The sequence below is a fragment of the Canis lupus genome, chromosome 34 (assembly GCF_003254725.2).
Source record: "Canis lupus dingo isolate Sandy chromosome 34, ASM325472v2, whole genome shotgun sequence".
Taxonomy (NCBI): Eukaryota; Metazoa; Chordata; class Mammalia; order Carnivora; family Canidae; genus Canis; species Canis lupus.
The window spans coordinates 16,445,221-16,468,306 of NC_064276.1; the positions used below are offsets into that span (position 1 = coordinate 16,445,221).

The following is a 23,086-nucleotide window of genomic DNA, read 5'->3' on the forward strand; positions in this document are numbered from 1 at the left end:
GGGATTATGAAGCAATACTTAGAGGACAGCATTAGCCTTCCAAATTGGTCCCTGTGTGACCCTTATTCAAGCTCTGAAAGCCAGGTCTCTTCTTCACAGTGGCTACTCTCCTGCCTCAATAACCTGCTGGCCAATAGGGGACTGGACGAGTTGTGATCTTACTCCTGATTCCCAGGCTGGTACCCCATTCCTGAGTCCTGGGTTTTGTGGAAGACTCTGCTCCCATTGACTGAAATCTCTGCATTCCTGCCTGCTATCTAGGTATTCCCACAATATCTGTCCTTGATTTCCCACACCACCTCCCCATCCACTTACCCTTTAAGTCACTGGCATTATTTGTAATGTCTTTTTGTCCTTTCCTCTAAGAAGCCATTCTTGACTTTCGACACATTTCCACAGCCCCGGATTTCCCCATCACAGTACTTTTCATACTTCCTTGTAATTTATTATAAGGTCCCTGGTGGCAGGGACAGCCTTTATTCTCCAATGAGCAAGTGCTTGGAGGTTGTGGGTTTCCACAAACATTTGTTGAATGAGTAAATGAATGAATGACTGGGAGAGCTAGGTAACCCAAGACTTGATATAGACTTTTTTTCCAGTCCAAATCACTGTTGTAACCAGCTTCCACAGTGGGGCCCAGGAATTCTCACCTCAGGGTACTTATGTCTTCTGTTCCCCCCACAGTGTTCAGGGTTGGCCTCTATGCGAGTGGAATAAGGCAGAGGTGATGGTTTATCACTGCTGAAACTAGGCTATAAAAAGCACAATGGCTTTCATCTTGATTGCTCTCTCAGTCTTTCTGGGGCTATTTGCTCTGGAAAACCAGCTGCTATGGAGAGGCCCACATGGCAAGAAACTGAGGCTTCCAGCCAACAACCTGCAACAAACCTGTCAACGATCCTGTCAACAATCCTGTGAGTGAGCTTGGAAGTTGATCCTCCAACCTTATTTGAGCTTTGAGATGACTGTAGCCCCTGCCAACAGTTTGACTACAGCTTCATGAGAGATCCTGAGCCAGAACCACCCAACTAAATCATGCCTAGATTCCTGTGAGCTGTGATATAATAAGTATTTGTTGTCTTAAACTAATGAAGTTTGGGGATAATTTGTTATACAGCAATAGATAACTAATATAACCATCTAACTGATGGAATTGCTGGGTATTAAGATCTACCTTATCACTTGGCACCAAAGAACTCCCAGGTGGTCACCATTATCAAACTGTAAATTCAGCTACATCTGACAAAATATTAACCCCAAAGGCACAAGTGCCAGTCTGAAGTGAGATGTGCAAGTTTGTTGCAGACACATGGAAGTGTTTGCTAATGAATCATATGCAACAATCAGGCCTAACCAGTTTCTGTTCAGATTGTTAAAAATAGAACAGACAATTGCACCTTGCTGACTACTCATTAACAGGACTTACACTAGGGGACCAACAAAAGTGACTGTGTTGCTTCAACAAAGCTGTCTTTAGGGGTGAGCTTCTGCTCCACTCAGGAGTAAGAGCTACCACACATGTCAGAGCAGCCTTTGGTATAAATCAAGGTGGTTGCTGGAAATTTAAGAGGCAATAAAATAAAGGAGAAACTATCTCTTCTCCAGAAGACTTCTCCTTTTTTTAAAACATTAATTTAGGGATCCCTGGGTGGCGCAGCGGTTTGGCGCCTGCCTTTGGCCCAGGGCAGGATCCTGGAGACCCGGGGTCGAATCCCACGTCGGGCTCCCGGTGCATGGAGCCTGCTTCTCCCTCTGCCTATGTCTCTGCCTCTCTCTCTCTCTCTCTCTGTGTGACTATCATAAATAAATAAAAACTTTAAAAAAATTAATTTATTTATTCATGAGAAACACAGAGAGAGAGATGGAGACACAGGCAGAGGGAGAAGCAGGCTCCATGCAGGGAGCCTGATGTGGGACTCAATCCCGGGTCTCCAGGATTACACCCTGGGCCAAAGGCAGGCGCTAAACCACCGAGCCACCCAGGGATCCCCAGAAGACTTCTCTTAATGAAGGTCCTCGCTACCACTCCTAAATCAAATGTAGATTGACATTTGCTTTTATTTCTCTTAAATATCCCACTATTGCCACCTCCATAAACTTAGAGGAGGAATAAGGTTAAAGGGGGGAGATGATGATAGGATAAAAAAGGTTTAATTTGGAAAAGGAAGGTTAAGGGGAGAAGTATAGTCAGAAAATAGCCTTCAGACTTACACTACTATTAACAGAAGTAAACCCAAGATCATTCAAGCAGTGAGCACACAGGGAGTTTCAGGGAATGAACTGGCAATTAGACCCCATTCAAAGATTACAGTGGTTGGTTGGTTCATTTACCAAGATTGTAAAAATGGAACGAGAAAGTGGCAGCAACCCTAGGACACAAAGAAAAGAGAAATCTTAGCTTCAGAGAAAGAAAATGCTTGGTTGTGTGAGATAAGCACCATAAAGGAACTGTGAAAGAATGAGAACAGTCTTTATTTGTGAGGCCTTACCATGTACCAGACAGGGTGCTAACCACATCTTATTCATTATCTTAGTGAATTCTCAAAACAATTGTATCAGTTGGTGGGCATTATTATCACCATGTTACAAGTCAGGAGGGAGCTTTCAAGCAGTTAAGTGTCTTACCCAAGGTCACACTGTCAGTAAATTGTGCAGTCAAGATTAAAACCTAGATCTGCCTAAATGCAAGCCCAGGTTCTTACCACTGGAAACTCTCCCAGATATCAGAATTCTCTCTTCTCCTAAATCCAAAACTCATAATCCCACTCTCCCCCACACTGCAAATACCAGAGTCAGAGCACATACTTCATAGCAGCAATTTTGCAGAAGGCATAGCAGAGATATTTTACATCAGCAGAAAATCTTTATCACCTGCATTTCGGGGACTTAGGAAACAGGAAGCAGAAATAAAAATAGCTAGAATACTGGAAGTGTAGTTGATCAAGACTCTGTACTTTAAATGCTGAACTGAGATCAGTTGCAGAGGCAGACACTATCTGCAGTTTTATGAGGGCTTTGCTACACAGTTCTGAGCCATCTGCCAGCAACCCATATACCCAGCATAGGGTAGGACTCATATGGTTGCCTGGATTCCCTCCATCAGTCTACTCATCACCGTTCATTTGCTTAGTATCTGGACTTCTCTGACAGACAATAAATTTCACAAGGCAGAGACTGTTTTTGTAGTGCCTGGTGCATATAGTTGGTATTCAGAATTTATTTGCAAAAAATACATACATAGTATAAGTATAGCTTATTAAAATATATGGGATACTGTTGAAGTAGTATAAGGGGGAAATTTATAGTACTACTGACAATACTAGAAAAAAAAGAAAAGTTCTCAAATCTATGACTTCAGCTTCCACTTAAAAAAAATAAAGGTAAACGAAAGTAAGCAGAGAAAAAATAATTCAAGATCAGAATATAGGGACATCTGGGTGGTTCAGTGGTTGAGCGTCTGTCTGTCTTTGGCTCAGGTCATGATCCCAGAGTTATGGGATCCTGCAGGGAGCCTCCTTTTCCCTCTGCCTATGTCTCTGCCTCTCTCTGTGTGTCTCTCATGAATAAAATACTTTAAAACATCAGAATACAAATAAATGAAATAAATCATAAAAACAAATGAAACCAAAAGCTGTTTCTTTGAAAAAACTGATAAAATTGATAAACCTCTAACTAGACTGATCAGAAAAAAGAGAGAGGAGACACAAACTATGAATATCTGGAGTGAGAGATGTGACATCACTATAGATCCTACAGATATCAAAAGGATAATAAAGGAATATTGTGAGCAACTTTATGCTAATAAATTCCACAACTTCTACGAAGCAGGGAAATTCTTTGAAAGACACAAACTACCAAAGTACATTCTAGAAGAAATAGATAGCCCTGTATCTATTAAAGAAATATAATTTGTAGTTAAAAACCTCATAAAGGAAACTCCTGGGATGCCTTGGTAGCTCAGTCAGTTGAGTGTTGGACTCTTGACATCGGCTGCAGTCACGATCTCAGGGTTTTAAGATCAAGCCCCATTTTGGGCTCCCCATTCCGTGTGAAGTCGGCTTGTTGCTCTCCCTCCCCTACTTGCATTCTCAATCTCTCTCTAAAGTAAGTAAATAAAATCTAAAAAAACAAAACAAAACAAAACTCTCCTGACTCTGATAGTATCACTGGTAAATTCTACCAAACATTTAAGGATATATTTGCAGAGTGAATTGATGACAAACACAGAACTGAATTGAGGACAACACAGAACTAGAAAAGGACACACAAGAAAAGGATGAGGCTCCAGGGGCCTCAGACAGACAATTCCTAAACCACTTGTGGCTAGGATTTCTATCAATATCTTAATGAAGGGATCCCTGGGTGGCGCAGCGGTTTAGCGCCTGCCTTTGGCCCAAGGCGTGATCCTGGAGACCCGGGATTGAATCCCATGTCAGGTTCCCTGCATGGAGCCTGCTTCTCCCTCTGTCTGTGTCTCTGCCTCTCTCTCTCTCTCTGTGACTATCATGAATAAATAAATAAAATCTTAAAAAAATATATTAATGAAGGTTTGGTAGCCAATCTCAGAACTATTGTACAGTGCTATATAGGTGTGTATGTTCATGTGTATAAACTTAACACACTGTCCCTATATTATTATTTCCTGATGGGTTTGTTTCTCTCCACTAAGACTATTTTTGTCTTTATGAAGTTTTGAATAAAACATTTCTTCAGAAATTGTTAAGTAGAATCTGGTACATCCAAATGATATGTATATTCATCATCTTGGTACTCATTTATTCATTCAACAAACATTTACCAACTGCTTACTCTATACCAGGGAGTCTCCTAAGGTCTGGAGATGAAAAGTACAGTAAGACATATTTCTGACCATAACAAGCTCCCAGTATAAAGATGTTTATAAGGAAGGAAGTCAATGGTTACCATGTAGCTGTTGGTGCTATGATAGAGCAATGCACTAGGTACAATGAGAAAGAGAGAGATATAGCTGGAGTAGAAATCAACTAGATGAAGAGGGGAAAAAGGCACCTGAACAGCACCTGCATTAGTGGATAAAAAGGCACATTCACTTTGGGGAACTGCAAGGAGTTCATTAGTAGGAGCTTAGCAGGAGGGAAAGGTTGGAGATGGAGCTAGAGAAGTGGGTGGGAGGTGAAGTATTAAGACAAGGCTCTGGGAGCTCAGGCAGGAAGCGTGTGGGCTTTACCCTGAAAGTCAGGAGTCAGAGGGTAAGCCCAAGAAACAATAATTGGTCTGAGTTTTAGATCATCCAGTTGGTGAATGAATTGAAAGGAGGCCAGACTGAGGGCAGGAAGGTGAGTTTTGAGGACTTTTCAGAAATTCAGGAAGGAAATGACAGAACCAAGGTAACGTCACAGGATATCCATGAGACTTGAGGTTCTCCAGAGTGGGCAAAGTAGGAAAGCTACTCTGGAATGGCAACTGGACAGGGCACATTCTGTCCTGTGTGTCACCCCCACCAATCACCACCCTTATGCACTCGGAAGAGGATGATGTGCCAGGCATGGTGCTGAGTGAGATAGGGAATCACTCATGTCTTCATGAGAGATACAGAATTTCCTATCTCACTCCGTCCTCTCAGTAGCTGTTTATGATGTAGTAATTTTACAGATCAGAAATACAGGGCTTCTGGAACTGCCTGCCTCAAACCATAAACAGTACAGTGTCTTCTTCTCCATACCATAAGGATTGGTACACACCTATGCTTTGGTGAGGCCACTGTCTCCCTTACTTCACTGCTTAACTACAGTGTCACACTTTGTCAACTCACCTCATTGCCTGAAAGGTGATACATCCTGGCTTCCTGAAGCAGTGGGAAGACCTCTGGGCACTGCCTGATAAGAGGATCTGCCTCCACTGTCTCCACGAAGTACCATGGGTCCAGAAGTGGCAAGCGCACATTCTCAAGTACATAGGGGAGCAAGCAGAGCCGTTCTGACTGTTTGTGCCGGACCCAACTCATCACAGTCTCAAACACCTGAGCCTCTTCTGTCACATAAAGGTCATCACTCTTCAAGATGTGGTACAGAGTGTCCACGGGAAGTTCGAGGAACTCTTCAGAGTTCAGAATTTGCACAAAGTTTTGAATGATGTAATTTTGAACCTGCTTTTTCAGACTGTCCAAGGAGTGTGTGTCCGCCAGCCTTAGTATTCCCACACAGTTTTCTGGATTCAAGGCTTCTGTTAGGAAGCTGGCACAGGCATCCACCATCCGCAGGAACTAAAGGAACAGAAGGGAGGCAAATCAGGCCAGAAAACCATTAGTCCACAGGGAGCCTTGTCAGTGAGTTGTGTGAGTGGCAAAAAATTGGAACAACCCAAATGGCTGACGATAGCAGCTTGCTAAAGAAATGATGCTACATTCTTATTTTCCACAACTTTGTAATCACTAATACAAGTAAAAAAGATTGTTAAAGGATATAGAAAATGTTCCTAATGTATTGAGAATGTATTGAGTTTAAGAATCTTACTGAATCTGACCAAGCCTCTAGATTTAATCAGCAATTTACAAGAAATATAGCAGAAAGAGGAGTATGTTAAATGACACCATGGGAATATACAATCAGCAAAATCTGGACTGTGAGAAACTTTACAGAATAACTAGTTCAGTTTCTTCAATAAGCACATCATAAGGGGAAAAGAGAGAGAGACAGGGAGGAGGAACCTAAAAGTGAAAAGACATGGAAGAGATACAACAAACTCGTGCAATGTATGGACCTTATTTGGATCCTTATTTGGATTATTATTCATTTTAAGTGTGATACTGGTATTGTGATTATGTTTCAAGAAGAATCCTTGTCTTTTAGAGATACATACTAAAATATTTGAAGATGAAATGAGAAAAGCACTTCATAAAATCATAGGTACACTATGATCTTATTTTTATAAAAAATATGGAACATAGGCATAGAAACAAGACTGAAGGGTACACACCAAAATACTGACAGGTATTATGTCTCGGTATATCAGGGATCTTAGGACAATTTATGCTGCAATAACAACCCCCACATCTCAGGTGCTGACGAGAATAAATGATTATGTCTCACTCACATTCCATGTCCTACAGGGATCTTCATTCTAAGACCCCGAATAACAGAAAATTTCTTAGCTGAGATATGCCAGTCTGGTGACATAGGGAGAAAAGAGATGGCAGAGCCACATAAGGCAGTTTAATTTTAACACTTTAGCTCAGAAGTTGCACATGCCATCTCTACACACACTTAATTGGCCAGAGTAAGTTACATGGCAAAATTTATAGTCAAGGGAAAAATAATCCTCCCATAGAAACAGTCCTGCAGGGGTAGAAAGGGAAGACATTGCATAAGTAACATAAGGTACCATATTTTCTAATAAGACTGAGAATTTCCCTTACTTTTTTTTTTTTACATACTTTAAAAATCCCCTAAAATGAGTAAGTAGCACTTTCGTAACTTAAACATTCATTTGTAAAAATTGTTGGCTCCTATGTCTTTACTTATTTTTATTTTTTAAAGATTTTATTTAGGGGGATCCCTGGGTGGCTCAGTGGTTTGGCGCCTGCCTTTGGCCCGGGGCGCGATCCTGGAGTCCCGGGATCGAGTCCCGCGTCGGGCTCCCGGCATGGAGCCTGCTTCTCCCTCTGCCTGTGTCTCTGCCTCTCTCTCTCTCTCTATCATAAATAAATCTTTAAAAAAAATAAAATAAAGATTTTATTTATTTAATCACACACAGAGAGAGGCAGAGACACAGGCAGAGGGAGAAGCAGGCTCCCTGCAAAGAGCCCAATTGGGACTCGATCCTGGATCCTAGGATCATGCTCTGAGCCGAAGGCAGACGCCCAACCACTGAGCCACCCAGGTGTCCCTATGTCTTTGTTTTAAATTATCATCATCCTCATGAAAATATAAGTCCCATATGCTTATATAGCATTTAACCGTTTACAAAGCACTGTCATGTCCATTATATTATTTAATATTCATTTTACAGTTGAGATGTCTAAAATCCATCAGTTCATTCTTTTCTTATTGTTTTTAAATTTTAATTCCAATATAGTTAACATACAGTGTTTTACTAGTTTCAGTTGTACAATATTCAAATGCATCAGTTCATTCTTACTCATTGCTCTCTAGAGCTTAGCTTTGAACAAGTCCAACTTCCTATCCTCCCCCCTTGTCCCCTGGGCCAGTAAAGGGTCAAGTTCTCAGTGTTTGTGGGTTGATGAATTAACAGAAGGGAAAGAGGAAGGCTGAGTGGAGAGGACATGGTGGGGAGGGCTGGTCTGAAGGCAGGGCCCAGTGAGAATTTGGATGGGAAAGACCCACAACGGAAGGGGCACAGCCTGCAGAGGAAGCACTTCTATGATGACCTGAGGGTGGTATGGTTGTGGGGCCTGAAGGGTGGGGCAGGGCTGCTCTTAGAGTGAACCATATCGATTTAGGCTCTCACCTTCACTGCAGAGCATTCTAGGGGACCCACATCTCTGAACGTTAGGTGAATCCCAATTGCAACATATTATATTTCCATGTCAGAACACTGGTTCCAATAGTCGGTTTAAAAAACATTGACTGAGGGTCAATGAAATGTTAGAAAAGCTTGAATTCTGCCTCAGACTGCTGTGTCTCCTGGCCTCAGCCATTGCCTGCAGATATATTCCTCGCATGAACAACTGTAGAAACGGTTGAGACTGAGAATTCTAACATCTGTTTAGTTGTTTGCAGATTTTCAGTTCAAAGAGTAAAAATATACAACTGAGACGAAGCCTTGCTGAAGCCTCAGAACCTGTCACCAGAGCCCTATGTGGCCCTGCCCACAGAGACACCTATGAGCTCTAAAAGGGAACTCATTTTTAAGGCAGCCTCCAGGGCAAAGAGCAGGTATGCTATACCAATGTTTGGGTGAGAAGAAGATGATATGAAAATTAAATAGATTTTCTAAATATGTAAACTGTCTCTGGGAGACCACCTAAGAACCTGGTAACAGTGGCTGTCTCTGGGGAGGGCAGCTGGTAGCTGGGGACAGTGTAGAGAGGAAGACTTACTTTTCACCTATTTGTACTCCCTTGCATTGTGTGCCATGTGACAGAATCACCTATTTAAAATACAGTTTTCTCATAAATATAAATGAATAAAATAAATTTTTTTGTGAACAGAGAAAACACTAGAAGGTAACATATCAAAATACTATCCATGTTTATCTCAAATGCAGTTTTAGAGATAAAGTTATTAATTTGTCTTTTATAAACTTTGCTGTTTAGAATAAATGCTCTACACTGCATATGAAGTTTCTTTTTTATTTTTATTTTATTTATCTATTTATTTTTTTGGTAGAGAGAAAGCGCAGGAGTGGGGAGGGTGGGGGAAAGGGAGAGAGAGCATCCCAGGCAGGCTCTAGGCCCAGTGCAGATTCCAACACAGAGCATGAACCCATGACCCTGAGACCATGACCCAAGCCAAAATCAAGAGATGGACGCCCAACCGAGTCACTCAAGCGCCCCAAAATGGGGTTGCTTTTAAAATCAGAAGAAAAAAAAAAACCTCCTTGTGATTTTTCAAGTACACAATGAGAAAATTTTAAAAATGTAAAAAGCAAAGAACACTTCTTATATGCCAGCCCCTGTATATTACCCAGATAATTGAATCCTCACAATACTATAAAGTAGGTATTTATTATCATTCCTGTTTTATAGATAAGGAGTTGTCCAGAGAAGGGAGGTAATTTCCTCAGAAACTTATAGCTAACCAGAGGTAGAACTAAAATCTGAGCCAGTCTTATCCAATTCCCAAAATGCATGTTTTAGACCATTTCAAGCTACTTCAGGTTAAATAGTGTGTGCACAGGACAAGGGCTTAACAGACGCCAATGATGATTTGCACACTTCACCATGGAGAGCTCCAATAATCTGATCTGCCAAAGGAAGGCTTGGCCGACAAGGTGTTAATTCCTACCCTTGCTTGATGACTACTGATAAGCAAAAAAGGAAACCATGGAAAAGAATCAAAGCAAGTAATGGAGCTCACATTTGTTATAAACATTGTTCTAAAGTGTCCCTCCCCATCCAGAAACTGTTAATACCCTCTTTCATCCACCTGTTAATTTCCAGAATGTGGGGATGCCTGGGTGGCTCAATGGTTGGGAGTCTGCCTTTGGCTCAGGGCATGATTCTGAGGTCCTGGGATTGAGACCCACATCAGGCTCCCCATAGGGAGCCTGCTTCTCCCTCTGCCTATATTTCTGCCTCTCTCTGTGTGTCTCTCATGAATAAATATTTTTTAAAAAATTTCCAGAATGTGTACTGAACATCTGTTATGTAGCAGGCCATCAACCAGTGCTGGGAGTATAGAGGTGAGCAGAAAGAAATGCAGTGCCTGTGCTCATTGGACCTTACAGACAAGTGGGGAAGGCAGACGTTAATCAAATAATCACACAGTGCCAAATTATAACTGTGATAAATGCTATGTAGCAAAGTTCAGTGATTTCTCTGCTTAAAAGTGAAGATATAGCCTTATTCCTACCCCTGTGCACTGTCACCAGGACTCTCTCTGATATATACAGTCAACCTGTGTACTCACCTTTCCCCCAATATTCCTAAGCTTGCCTGTCCCTTTTTGTACTCATGCTGTTTCATCAGCCTGGACCAGCTTTCTCCTTCATCACTATCTGCCTAAAATCCTGTTCTCCTTGCCCAGGGAAGTTTGACTCCAGAGCTCCACTTTTTTTTTTTTTTTTAAGATTTTATTTATTTATTTATTTACTTACTTACTTACTTATTTATTTATTTGAGAGAGAGAGAAAGAGAGAGAGAGAGAGAGAGAGAAAGTAAGCACACAAGCAGGGAGAGCTGCAGAGGGAGCAGGAGAAGCAGGCTCAATGTGGGGCTTGATCCCAGGACCCTAGGATTATGACCTGAGCTAAAGGCAGACACTTAACCGACTAAGCCATCCAGGTGCCCCCCAGAGCTCCACTTTTTAAGAAAGGACTCAGGATAGATCATCCTAATTTCAACCGAAAAGGCTCCTTTCAAGGTAAACTCAAAAAAAAAAAAAAAAAAAAAAGAAAAGAAAAAAAAGAAAGGGGGGCGCGGAAAGAGTACCATGACCATCACCTTATCTACACAGGGTTGCTTTCTTCATTCAAAGTGTTAAATCTGGGACTGACAGATGGGCTCCAGAGTCTGTGAAGCCCTATAATGGTTTGCAAACAGATGTTTACACATGTGGCAGTTTCTTTGAAATTGAGTTTGCAGGAGACACTGTGATCTGCTCTCTATTATCCATGAACCCAAGGAAAAAGCCAACATAAGAGCAAAAGCCAAGCTGACAAGACCAGAGAGTTCTAACTAGGCTGTGCTTTAAGCCTTCCCTGCTTTTGGACATTTTTAATTCTGGATCAATATCAATACTTGCTTAAGAACAAAAGAAGAGAATCAAAGAAGGGAAGGGAAAAGAAATGGAGAAATCCTACCTATTCATGAAGTTCTTTCTTAAGAGCTACTTCCTTTTTTTTTTGGCTTCTCCAGTTGCCCAACATGGAATCAATTCCTCCTTCCTCTGTACTCCACTGAGCAACTTATTTGCCCCTCTGTGGAGCACTGATCACATTTTTCCCCTGTCAAGCATCTCAAGGGCAGATGCTAACAGCACCTAGCATAAACTCTGCCAAAAGAAGGAAAGAAAAGAGAGAGGAGGAAAATAGTTTTCAGGTACCTAGTATGTACCATGATCTGTGCTAGACACTTTCCCATCCATTTTTCAATTAAACTAATTTATTTTTTAATGAATATATTTTATTTAACAAGTTATAATAAGGTAGGTATTAGTACAGACTATTTGCGCAGAGGAAGAAACAGAATTCAAAGAGTGAAGTGCATTGCTTAAGATCATACAGCCAGTAGTTGGTACAGATGACACTCAGGGTCATGGCTAACTCACTCTTCTCACTGGCCATCACACTGTCTTTATAATGTCACAATGTTGAGCTAACAAACTTTCAGGAGAGTCTGAAGAGGCCTTATGAGGACAAAGGTAGTGGGGATCTCCAAGCTGCCTACATTTCCCCCAAAATATGCTTCAAGAAACACTTTTGAGTGTGAGGAGTATAGAGCAGCATCCTAACCAATGGCTTGGAAACTGATGTGTAAGACAATCATGGGAACAAGAATTTGTTTTCTTTAAAATATATAAGCTTTTTGTTTCTTCATATTCAAGATTACTTAGGACTTTAGCGTAAATTTTCTTTCTCAGCCTGTCCTAATGACACATGAACTTGTTTATTAAAGCAGAGCGATGACAGATAATGGCAACAGACAGCTAGCTTCCTGTTTGAGGGGACATGTGAGCAAAAGGTTACAGTCAGGCACCTGACTCTTGAATAGGGAGACTAAAAATACAATCAAAGAAACCACTTGAGACATGGCTGCAGTTCCCATGAGAAGTGTCTACCTCAATGAGAATATACCCCTGCTCCCCATCTTCACTGCCCCTCCTCAGCTTCCCGTCATGCTCTCCAGAATATGAAGTCTTAACAGATTTGACCAATGTAATTCCACATCTCCCTAGAGATGCCTTCAAATCCATTCAGGGAAACTGAAGCCCTATTTTGGCCCAAATCAGCAATTCCATTGACCAGAGTCCCTAAGTGACCATACAATTATTGCAAAGGGTGTATAAAGACATGGGTATTCTTACCTCCAAGTTCAACAAATCAGTGTATGTGAAAGGTATATGATTTGTTGATGAGATTAATAAATCAAAATCATTTGAAAGTGTTTGTGAATTCATGACCCATTGTCATCATTTTTCTTCTCAGATAATAGTTATGAAAAGTAAAGTTGTTCTCCTATGGGGTATGTACTGATTGTTAAAGAGAGGTCTTCAGAGGCATCCAAGTGGCTCAGCTGGTTAAGTGTCTGACTTGATTTCAGCTCGAGTCATAATCTTAGGGTTGTGAGATCAAGCCCCATGTATGGCTCTGCACTGGGTGTGGAGCCTGCTTAAGATTCTTTCTCTGTCACACACCCCCACCAGAAAAAGAGAAGTCTTCATACTTAAAAACTGTAAATTACTGCTGATCTGAATCTTCCATCCCTGCCCCTTTCCCTCTTTCTCAGGTGATATATCTACTTTAGAGCAAGGGGAATATGTGCCCCCAACTCCCAGGATGCCTTCTGCTCCCTCCAAACTTTCAGTCTTTGCTCTAGACTTGGCCAAGGGGTCTGCTGGTCCCTAGAAGCTCGGTGGGGTGGGTAGGAAGACCTGTAAAAGGCCTACTCACTAAGGTGGGGCAGGTGCTGGGGGACAGGTACAACTGTAGAGGTAGATTGACCTCAGAAGTGGAATCAGTGGGAAAGGAAAGGGTATGGGAAGTTTGGTCAAGATTCAGGCAGCAGACAGCCTCTGAATTTGCAGAGGAGCTAGTGGGGCCCCCAACAGGCCAGCAGCACATAATGAAGGGGGAGACCACATAGGCCATACTAAGATTCAAGGGGCAAGTGCCAGAGCTGGAGCTGTGTGATTCATCCCAGGGACAGGATGAAGGCTAGGGAGGGATTAAATGGAATAACTGTGTCTGGGACATGTTTGATGCTCAGGATATGGGTTAGGGGGTGGTTACAGAAGCAGTAGGTCATCTAAGTAAAGCCACGTCCTGAGAAGCAGGTCCATGAGCAGACAGCTGTAATATATAAAGTAGCAGGTAGAGCAGGTGGAAACTTTAGTCTCTGCTTACAAGTCCTCTCTGCCTAGAATACGTTTCCTCCAACCCAGCTGCCATTTGTTAAAATCCTACCCATTTTATGAAGTCCAGTTCAATGCCACCTCCTTCAGAACCAGAACTTTTTTCCACTCCTACACTCTGCTCTGGGGTCTGGCTGGATTGCTCTGTGGTTTGAAAGCTCAGTGCAAATCCTTGCTTTTGAGGCTTTGGGGGTAATGGTGGGTGGCAGGTATGTTCTGGCTTAGGCCTCAGATCATAGCTTCACTCTTTGATGATCTGAACTCTCTGTGAGCCACAGTTTCCTCTTATGGAAAGTACTGAGAATAATAAAGCCCAAGCTCCCTATAGTTCCACATTGGCCCAGGAGAGTAAATGGAAGTTTCTTGTGTGTCCTTGATAAGGACACAAAAGTCGCTGAGAGGACTGGAAGTCCTGAGGAAGCCTTGCAAATGGGACAAAGAGAATGCAAAGTGACCCCACAGAGACTGAGGGCCAGAATCAGGTGGGCCTGAGGATTTTCAGCTGATGCAAGGGTGCAGGGGTGGGTGTCAACGATCAGAGGGAGACTGATGGAAACACAGATGCTCTACCAGGTGCCAGCATGCACCAGTGATGCAAATAACCATGGTAAGCCTGGACCAGATGCCTCTTTCTACTATGTCCTGGCATTCTGTAAAAACCCCTTGTAACTATGTAAGCAAGCCATATTCTAAGTTAATGAAGCTTTCCTGAAGTGAGATGCCTATAAGTTGACTACAATTTCTATCACTGGTAGAATGGGAAGCTCAGGATACAGATTAAGTTCAAAGTTAGAAAAATAGTAGGTTAGGGGCACCTTGGTGGCTCAGTGGTTGAGTGACTGCCTTTAGCTCAGGTTGTGGTCCCAGGGTCCAGGTATCGAGTCCTACCTCGGCCTCCCTACAGGGAGTCTGCTTCTCCCTCTGCCTATGTCTCTGACTCCCTCTATGTGTCTCTCATGAATAAATAAATAAAATCTTTAAAAATGGAAAAAGAATAGGTTAAGTCATGGCTTTATCTTTGCACACCTGGGTTTCTAACCTATGAGTTAGACCCTCTACTAATTAGAACTCAAGAACAATATGAAATTCAGACAGGCAAAACAAACGTGTGGTGACAGATGCTAGAGTGATAGTTATCCACGGGGAGGTACTACCTCAGGAGGGCACAGAGAACTTTCTGGGATGCCAAGGATGTTCTTGGACTTGATCTGGGTGGTGGTTACATGGCTCCAAACACGTGTAAAAAATAAAAAAAAACTATACACTTAAGATGCGTGCATTTTACTAAATGTAAGTTATACCTAAAAATAAAAGAGAGTAACCATTAAGCTTAAACACAGAACTGGGAAGACTAAAGAGGTCTCACGTGGACAGCAGCAGGCTCACTGTTGAGATGGGGACAGCTGGTGGCCTCAACAGTCCTAGTTTCCCCAGAGGGAGTTAGGCATGAGGGATGGCAGCTGTGCCAGTCTCACCCCCTAACGCAGTTACAGGGCCCAACTGGTTTCCAGATTTCCACTGGGCAGCCCTCTTTGAGGCTGCTGCCAGCCCCTGCTGCCTTCAGGATCACAACTTGTTTTATTTATTTATTTTTAAAGATTTTATTTATTTGTTCATGAGAGACAGAGAGAGAGAGAGAGAGAGAGAGAGAGAGGCAGAGACACAAGCAGAGGGAGAAGCAGGCTCCATGCAGGGAGCCCGACGTGGGACTCGATCCCAGGTCTCCAGGATCACACCCCGGGCTGCAGGCAGCACTAAACCGCTGTGCCACTGGGGCTGCCCTCATGGCTTATTTTAGGCCTAGCTCCAAGGAATGGATGCAATATATGTAGTGGAGAATACACCAGCTAGCATTAGCAGACAGGAGTGAAATTCAGGCCCCTCTCTCATTAGCCATGAAACCTTGAACATTTACTTTACATCACTGAATTGTATTTTTTTTCTCTCTTTTTAAAATATTTTATTTATTTATTCATGAGAGAGACACAGAGAGAGGCAGAGACATAGGCAGAAGAAGAAGCAGGCTCCATACAGGGAGCCCGATGTGGGACTCAATCCGTGGACTCCGGGATCACGCCCTGAGCCAAAGGCAGAAGCTCAACCACTGAGCCACCCAGGTGTCCCTGAATTGTATTTCTCTTATCTCTAAATGGGGAGTAAAAATACCTACCTCATTTTAAATGAAACAGTACAGGCAAAAGAGTGGCCACATAGTGAATGTTCTGAAAGGCACAACAATCACTGTCATGGACTAGGAGATTAACCCTAATTTCTTATCACTTACAATGTCCAAAAGGCAACACTGGTATGCGGGAGACCATGCATCAGTCACAGATTGATTTTATCTAGATAATAGCAAAGAGGGGCAGTCTGGGTGGCTCAGCCATTTAGCGCTGCCTTCAGCCCAGGGTGTAACCCTGGAGACCCGGGGATCAAGTCCCACGTTGGGCTCCCTGCAAGGAGACCGCTTCTCCCTCTGCCTGTGTCTCTGCCTCTCTCTGTCTCTCCCATGAATAAATAAATAAAATCTTTAAAAAAATAAAAAATTTAAAAAGATAATAGCAAAGAAATAGTTGGGCTAGTTTCCTTGCTTAAATCAACGGACTATTCTGATATTCAGTAGATATAATCTGTGGGTCCCTGTCAATGACAACAGAAGTTCATCTATAACATATAGTAATGAGACCTGCTTTTGCTAGGTGCCTGGAATTTAGTTGGTGCTTAAAAATGAAACAATTATTAGTATTAACCTGTGGAATACTTCCTTCCTACAACATTTCTTAAAGCCAGGAGTGGGCTTCTGGTGTCCTCTTAAAGTAGGTCAGGCAATTTCTCAATGGGGTCTTGAGCAGTTTCTGAGGTAGTCTTCATACTCAGCTAGTAATGAAAGGGGAACATATATACCTTCATTGATTCAAGAAATATTTATATACTATGATCCAGATATTAGTAAGCTCAGAAGCCAACCCAGCCATCAGGGTCAGCCACTGACCACATGGCTACCTCGTCCATACAGATCTCAGCCCAGAGTGTGTTGTGGTCTGTGTCTTCTCAGGCCCAGGCCAGATGAACAGGCTCCCACTCTGGCATCCCCCTATTTTCCCTCATGTCAGCCTACATGACTCACCTGATGTTCTTTCCTCTTTTAAGCTCCTTCTTCTAACCAGCTGCTCTCTTATTTTAGGTATCCTCTATCCCAAAACTAAATGAGGGGTGAGCCTGGTCTCCTTAATCTCACATCTTTTGCTTCCCTGCAGAAAAGCTCACAAGCCCTTATTCTTTCATGAGTTTTTAATAATAAAAATGAAAGTAATGAGTATGACAAAGTTCTCCAAATGAATGGGGCAGTTCTACAAAACTGAAAAATCTTACCAAGTTCTTATAGCCATTGTCCCATCATCTATAGTTTCTACAGTTTCTGACTGCCTTGTTCATCTAGAACCCAGGAGCCTGAAGTTCCAGCTAAGTTAAGTTCTCTGGGGCCCTCACTGGTTGACATTCACCTCAAAAACCCTGCTCCCCATGTGAAGGGTAATTCGGGCCTTTCCTTCTCTTACTCTTACCTTTCTAGAAATTACTTGGAGAAAATATATTTCTTCCCATAATTGACCAATAAATTATGGCTAGGTTATTGCAAAGTTCCTCTAGTGTGCAGTTCATTCAGTACTTGCCCCACCCTAACTTTTCTCCTAAAAGAAACTGTCCCACTCTGTGCTATAGGTGATTGCACCAATGACAACTGACCCCAGGGTTATCATTTTCATGAGGCCAGGAACTCATCAAGTTGCCTCTCATGAAAAGCTCTTTCAAACAGCAATAGTGGTGACTAGCTGGGTTAACTGAAAGATCTCTTTCTGGGAAATTCTGGTATAGAAGCAATCAGTGGATAATAGACCTGAAAAGAGAAGTAAAAAGTGAGGAAGCAGCTTAGGCATAATGATGGTGTGACAACTAAAAACTTTTACTATTGGATGGGATAGAGAACATCAAGATACTCTGATTCCCATTGATTTCAGTCCCACAGAGGTGGTATTGGCTTCTGTGGATGTTCTAAACAACAAATGCCAAATCTGGCACACTTTTCTCCATCTATAATTCTGAGTTAATCAAATACAGCACTAGTCCAGTCCATTCTACTAACCAAGTATCATATGAACATCATAAAACAAAACTTTAAATCATGGTCTCTTATAATACTAATCCAGGAAAAAGCAAAGAATGGGGGATGGCACAGGAGAATGTTCTCACAGCTCAATGCCAGCCCAGTTTATTCAAGGCACAAATTGTCCAAAGTAAAGTTAAAATTAATGGACATATGATGGGAAGGAAATTCCATCCAGCATCTATTATGTGCCAGGTATTTTACAAATAGCATCTCATTAAATCCTCATAATAAGTCTCCCTAAAAGGCAGGTATTGTTATCATCCTAATTTTACAAATAAGAAAGATGAGGCTCAGACAACCTCAGTAACTTGTCCACATCCACAGAGAAAAGAAATGACTGAACTAGAATTTAAACCCAGGTTATGCCTGACTCCAGCACCCATACTCCTTCAACTCTATCACTCTGCCTTATAAAAGACTATGAAGATCTTGACATGTTTCACTCCTCAGGAGAGTCCAACAACATTATGCAGCCATCAAGAAGGCTCTATGCAGGGGCACCTGGGTGGCTCTGTTGGTTAAGCGTCCTATTTGGTTTTGGCTTGGGGTGGGCTCTCAGGGTCATGAGATCAAGCCCCAGGTTGGGTTCTGTGCTCTGCAGAGAGTCTGCTTGGGAATCTTTTCCTCTCCCTCTCTCTGTGCTTGACTTGTGCTCAAGCACGTGCGTGCTCTCTCTCTCAAATAAATATTTTTTTTTTAAAGAAAAGGTTCTACACATTCTGATCTGTTAACAATCTCCAAAATATATTGTGAAGCAAAAAAGCAACATGTACAATAGGGTACAGAGTGTGCCAACATTCGTGTTTAAAAACCAGAAACAATGAGTGGGAGTGATATATGCACATGGACACAGGTGTGCATAAGATATGAAGGACAGTAACACAAGGTTTAAAGTGAACATGGCAAAATGTTCCACTGTCTCATTTTTTGTTTTTCTGAATTTGGAACAAAAGTATGTTCTATCCATTCAAATGAATACATACTTTTTTAAAACCACAAAGTGATTTCAACAACCTATAAACTTCTGTCCCTTGTGGTGCTTTCAAGCATGAAGATATTCCCAGTTTTCTACATCTGAGACTTTAAAGCAAGTCATTCAGAAGCAACAGAAATCAGAAAGTGTTTTTTTTTTAAAGATTTTATTTATTTATTCATCACACACACACACAGGCAGAGACATAGACTGAAGGAGAAGCAGGCTCCCTGCAAGGAGCCCAATGTGGGACTGGATGCCAGATCCTGGGATCACGCCCCAGGCCAAAGGCAGACGCTCTACTGCTGAGCCACCCACGCGTCCCCCAGAAAGTGGTTAAACAGATACCCAGGCACCCAGAGCACTCTACTCTTGTTTTCGTAAGAATTAACACTCATTGGAAAATGAGTAAAATAGCCTCAGAGAGAAAACTTCGTATTTTTTGCCTACAAAGTGAACGAGATTTGGAAAAATTTTGAGGTGAGGGATTACCAGAATAGGGGAATCAATAATAAACAAAGCATGCTCTATGCCTCTTCTGTCTCTGTCTTCCTCTTCATTCCACCTCTGATTAAAATCCAAATCTCTTTTGAGGTTCACCACTTGAGAGAAAATGAGAAGGAGGAAGTGGAGGAGGAGGAGGACAAGGACAAGGAGAGACTTTATGCCAAAATAATTTCCAGATTCATGAAAGATTTAAGTATAAAGCTATGGAGATAGTAAGACTAAAAGAAATTATAAGTTGGTAAGTATATAAGTAGTGGGGAAGGTCTTTCTAAAAACATGTAACAAAGTTGGGGATCCCTGGGTGGCTCAGCGGTTCAGTGCCTGCCTTTGGCCCAGGGCGTGATCCTAGAGCCTAGAGTCCCAGGATCAATTCCCGCGTCCGGCTCCCAGCATGGAGCTTGCTTCTCCCTCTGCCTGTGTCTCTGCCTCTCTCTCTCTGTCTATCATGAATAAATAAATAAAATCTTTAAAAAGAAAACATATAACAAAGGCAAAAAACATAAGGAAATGATCAGTAGGTCTGACTAAACACAAATTTTAGATTTTGTACATAAAAATAGCCATAACCAAAAATAACAGTCAAATAGCCAAAGGAAAATATTTGCTGCATTATTATAAAACTCTTTACTATCTAAAGAGTTTTTATAAAAATCACCCAAAACTGAAAGGAGAACAAGAAACAGAAACACAAACTCCCTCCTCCATGAAACCAGGAGTTATCAGTAACCCCAAACCACAGAATATGAAAACTGGCAAGTGGCTTTGTTGAGAGCAAAGAGATCAGACCAAGTACCTACACAGGAGTTTGTCCCTCAGAACCCCAGAAAGCAGGAATATTAAAGTCCCAGGGAAAGAGCTAGGCCAGGGCAGATGGGTTTAATAACAGGGATGGGTTTAAGAGCTTAAGCCTCCTGGGACTCCTCCCCACTTCTTGTGATCTAACAACTCCACTCTCGGAAAAGATTTATCCTCTGGAGAAACCAGACCAGAGAGGTTGTAGACTCAGGGACACCAGAAATTGAGGAAGACATGTGAGGACATCACACTGAAAATAAGGAGGCTAAGTAAAGATTTGCACATACACCCACACCCCCAGTGTAGAATCCTTGCAGCTGTCTTATAGCTCCCAGGCAAAAGCTGAACTAGATAGAGGCCCTATCTAATGTGGGAAAGATTTCCCTGAGGTCAGACTGTTGGAGCAGAGTGTGGGGGTGGCAGGTTGGATGAGACAGGGCTGCCGAGTGTGTGGTTGCTGAGTCCTTCCCTCCACAGAAAGAGGAGTATTTATTTCCCTGCCAGTTAGTAAGGCTGAAAGGGTAAGCAGGTCAGGACAGAGAAGGGGGGAGGACTGTGGGAGGTGGGGGGGGCAGGGGGGGTGTTTACCAGAAGGCATGACCTGCCCTAACAGAAGTACCTTGCTCTGTATCTTTAAAATGCCCTGAGGAACCCGGGACAATAAAACTGGCAAACAATTATTCGGAACTCAGTGTTGTTTCATAGTTTCCTCCCTCTTTGTATTCTCCCTTCCTTGCTGGACTCCACAGGTCTTGCCTAGGCTTCAACATCCCATTGCCCCTGGTCTTGACTCATAGCCCCTCATTCCTCACCTTCCCAAACTTTGTTTTGTTTCCCATCAACTGCTGGCCTACTGAGGATCCAAAAGGACACCACCTCTCAAAGTCCCAAACCATACACAGGATCTGATGTTTGCCAGTTTGTGGGAATGACCGGGCTTGTCCCTGGACTCTGTCATAAATCTCAGTATCCTCAGGGAGACAATCTTTGCCTAACCTGGCAAAACAAACTCAAGGCATACTTTTAGGCCTAGGCAAAGATGGTAACCAGGGCTGGGACCCTACAATAACTATGGATGCATCTGACAGAATCGATGAGTCTAATTATTCTATGAAGCTAACTGTAATCAGATTGAAACAAACATAGTCAAATGGAAACAATAAAACTTAGTCCCCAGGGTTCTCTCTTTCATCTTCCCTATTACTCCTCATGAAAATGCTCTTCTTTCATACTCACCACAAAGTCCTAATCAGGCAAGGTCTTGTGGGCCTCCAAATCTAGACACTGCTCCCAGAGAGGCTGCAATGGTACTGCAAGAATGTAGCTCCTGGACTCAGAAAGCCCAGGGTTCAAATACACCCTTCTCTGTGCCTGACTCTTCCCACCTATAAAGTGGGGAGAAGTAACTATGTCCCCAGGTTGTACTAAAGATTAGAAGTTACATATAAGAGAGGTGCCTGGGTGGCTCAGTTGGTTGAGCATCGGGCTCTTGGTTTCAGCTGGGGTTGTGCTCTCAGGGTCATGAGATGGAGCCCCCCCTGAGGCTCTGGGCTCAGTGTAGAGTCTGCTGGAGATTCTCTCCCTCTCCCTCTGCTCTTCCCCCTGCTCAAGCTCTCTTTCTCTTTCTCTCAAATAAATAAGTAAGATCTTTTTTTAAAAAAAGTTACACATACAAAAATGATGATTGGAACCCTGGCTCTAATTAGGCTTCTGCAAATTGTAGTCATTGCAGTCCAGAACTAAGTACAGATTCTAGGCACCAAGCTGCCCTGGCTTGATGGTATTAAAGAGTCAATGCCACATTTCATCATCTCTCAAGAAATTTCCAAAGGAGCCTTTTCTGACTTTCAAGTAAGTAGAGGCCCAATTAAGAGAGAGAGAGTGTGTGTGTGTGTGTGTGTGTGTGCACGCGCACCAGATACAAGCTTGGAAGCCAGTCCAGGCAGATTTCTGAGGAGTTGCTGCTTTCCCCTGCTCCAGAGGAGAGCATCAAGATTGTTTGTTCACACACCTGGAAGAGGTTAGCAGCTTCCAGGACCCGTTGCACATTCTGCTTGGTGATCAGCGCCTTGCTGGTGTATGTGTAGTCCAGAAGAGTGTGCATGGTCTCAGCATCAACCCCTTTGATGATGATCCTCTTCTCGTACTTTTCCTTCAAATCATTGCAGAACATGGCCCTGGAAGAGAAAGGTGTGAATATGAGTCCTACCATGACTCTTAGTTTTGGGTCTAAACAGACCCCCTTCACATCCATCTGCCTCCATGGAACAGCGAGGTTCCTAAGATCAGGATCCTGGGATGATTGCTCTCTGTTCCTACAGCACCCACCACACACTAAACATTTAATCGATACTTACTGAACTGAACTGTCCTGCGTTGCTGTGCCCAACTGTGGTCCCTAAAGCAGTCCCAGGTCTGAAGGGACAGCAGGAGTCCTTCTGGCAAAGCTAGTGGGATCTAGAATTACTTTACTGGCCAAAAGAACTACTTTAATGGCTTCAAGTGCTGGAGATTCATCTGGGAGCATTATGGGGCCTCTCCCCTGCCCAGGCCTTCCTTGTACTTTCTCAACTACTAGTACCCAAAAACAGGATTTCTGACTTCATTCTCAGTCCTCATTCCAGCTTTCCTCTGGCCTGGCCACTCAAATGCCCTCCAATAACACAAAGAGATCCTGCCAGTGTCTCTCACTCCAGAGGCTGGACCTCTGTCTATCGGCTCCTGGTTGTAGCTGGGAGCCTCATATTGCCTTATCTCAGGACAGAACTCCCTAAGGCCATGACTCTGGTCTATGCCTTTTCCTCTCCAGGACTAGGCTTTAAGATATTTAGCCTCTATCCAGGAAGTAGGGGAACAAGATGGAAAAGATGTTGTTTTGACATGAGATAGACTAAGATTTGAACACCAACTCTACCA

At 42.7% G+C, this 23,086-nt stretch overlaps 1 protein-coding gene across 4 annotated transcripts in view; it reads right to left on the minus strand.

Moving 5' to 3' along the window:
* Nucleotides 1-23,086, minus strand: part of KLHL6 (kelch like family member 6) — a 111,198-nt gene that overhangs the window by 12,910 nt on the left and 75,202 nt on the right. For all 4 annotated transcript variants that reach the window (XM_035710178.2, XM_049105755.1, XM_025451309.3 and 1 more), the window contains 2 exons: nt 22,182-22,347; nt 5,792-6,241 (listed from right to left, as the gene is read on the minus strand). In XM_035710178.2, coding sequence (XP_035566071.1) covers nt 5,792-6,241; nt 22,182-22,343 — 612 coding nt within the window. In that variant the 5' untranslated portion in view covers nt 22,344-22,347. The remainder of the gene's footprint in view (nt 1-5,791; nt 6,242-22,181; nt 22,348-23,086) is intronic.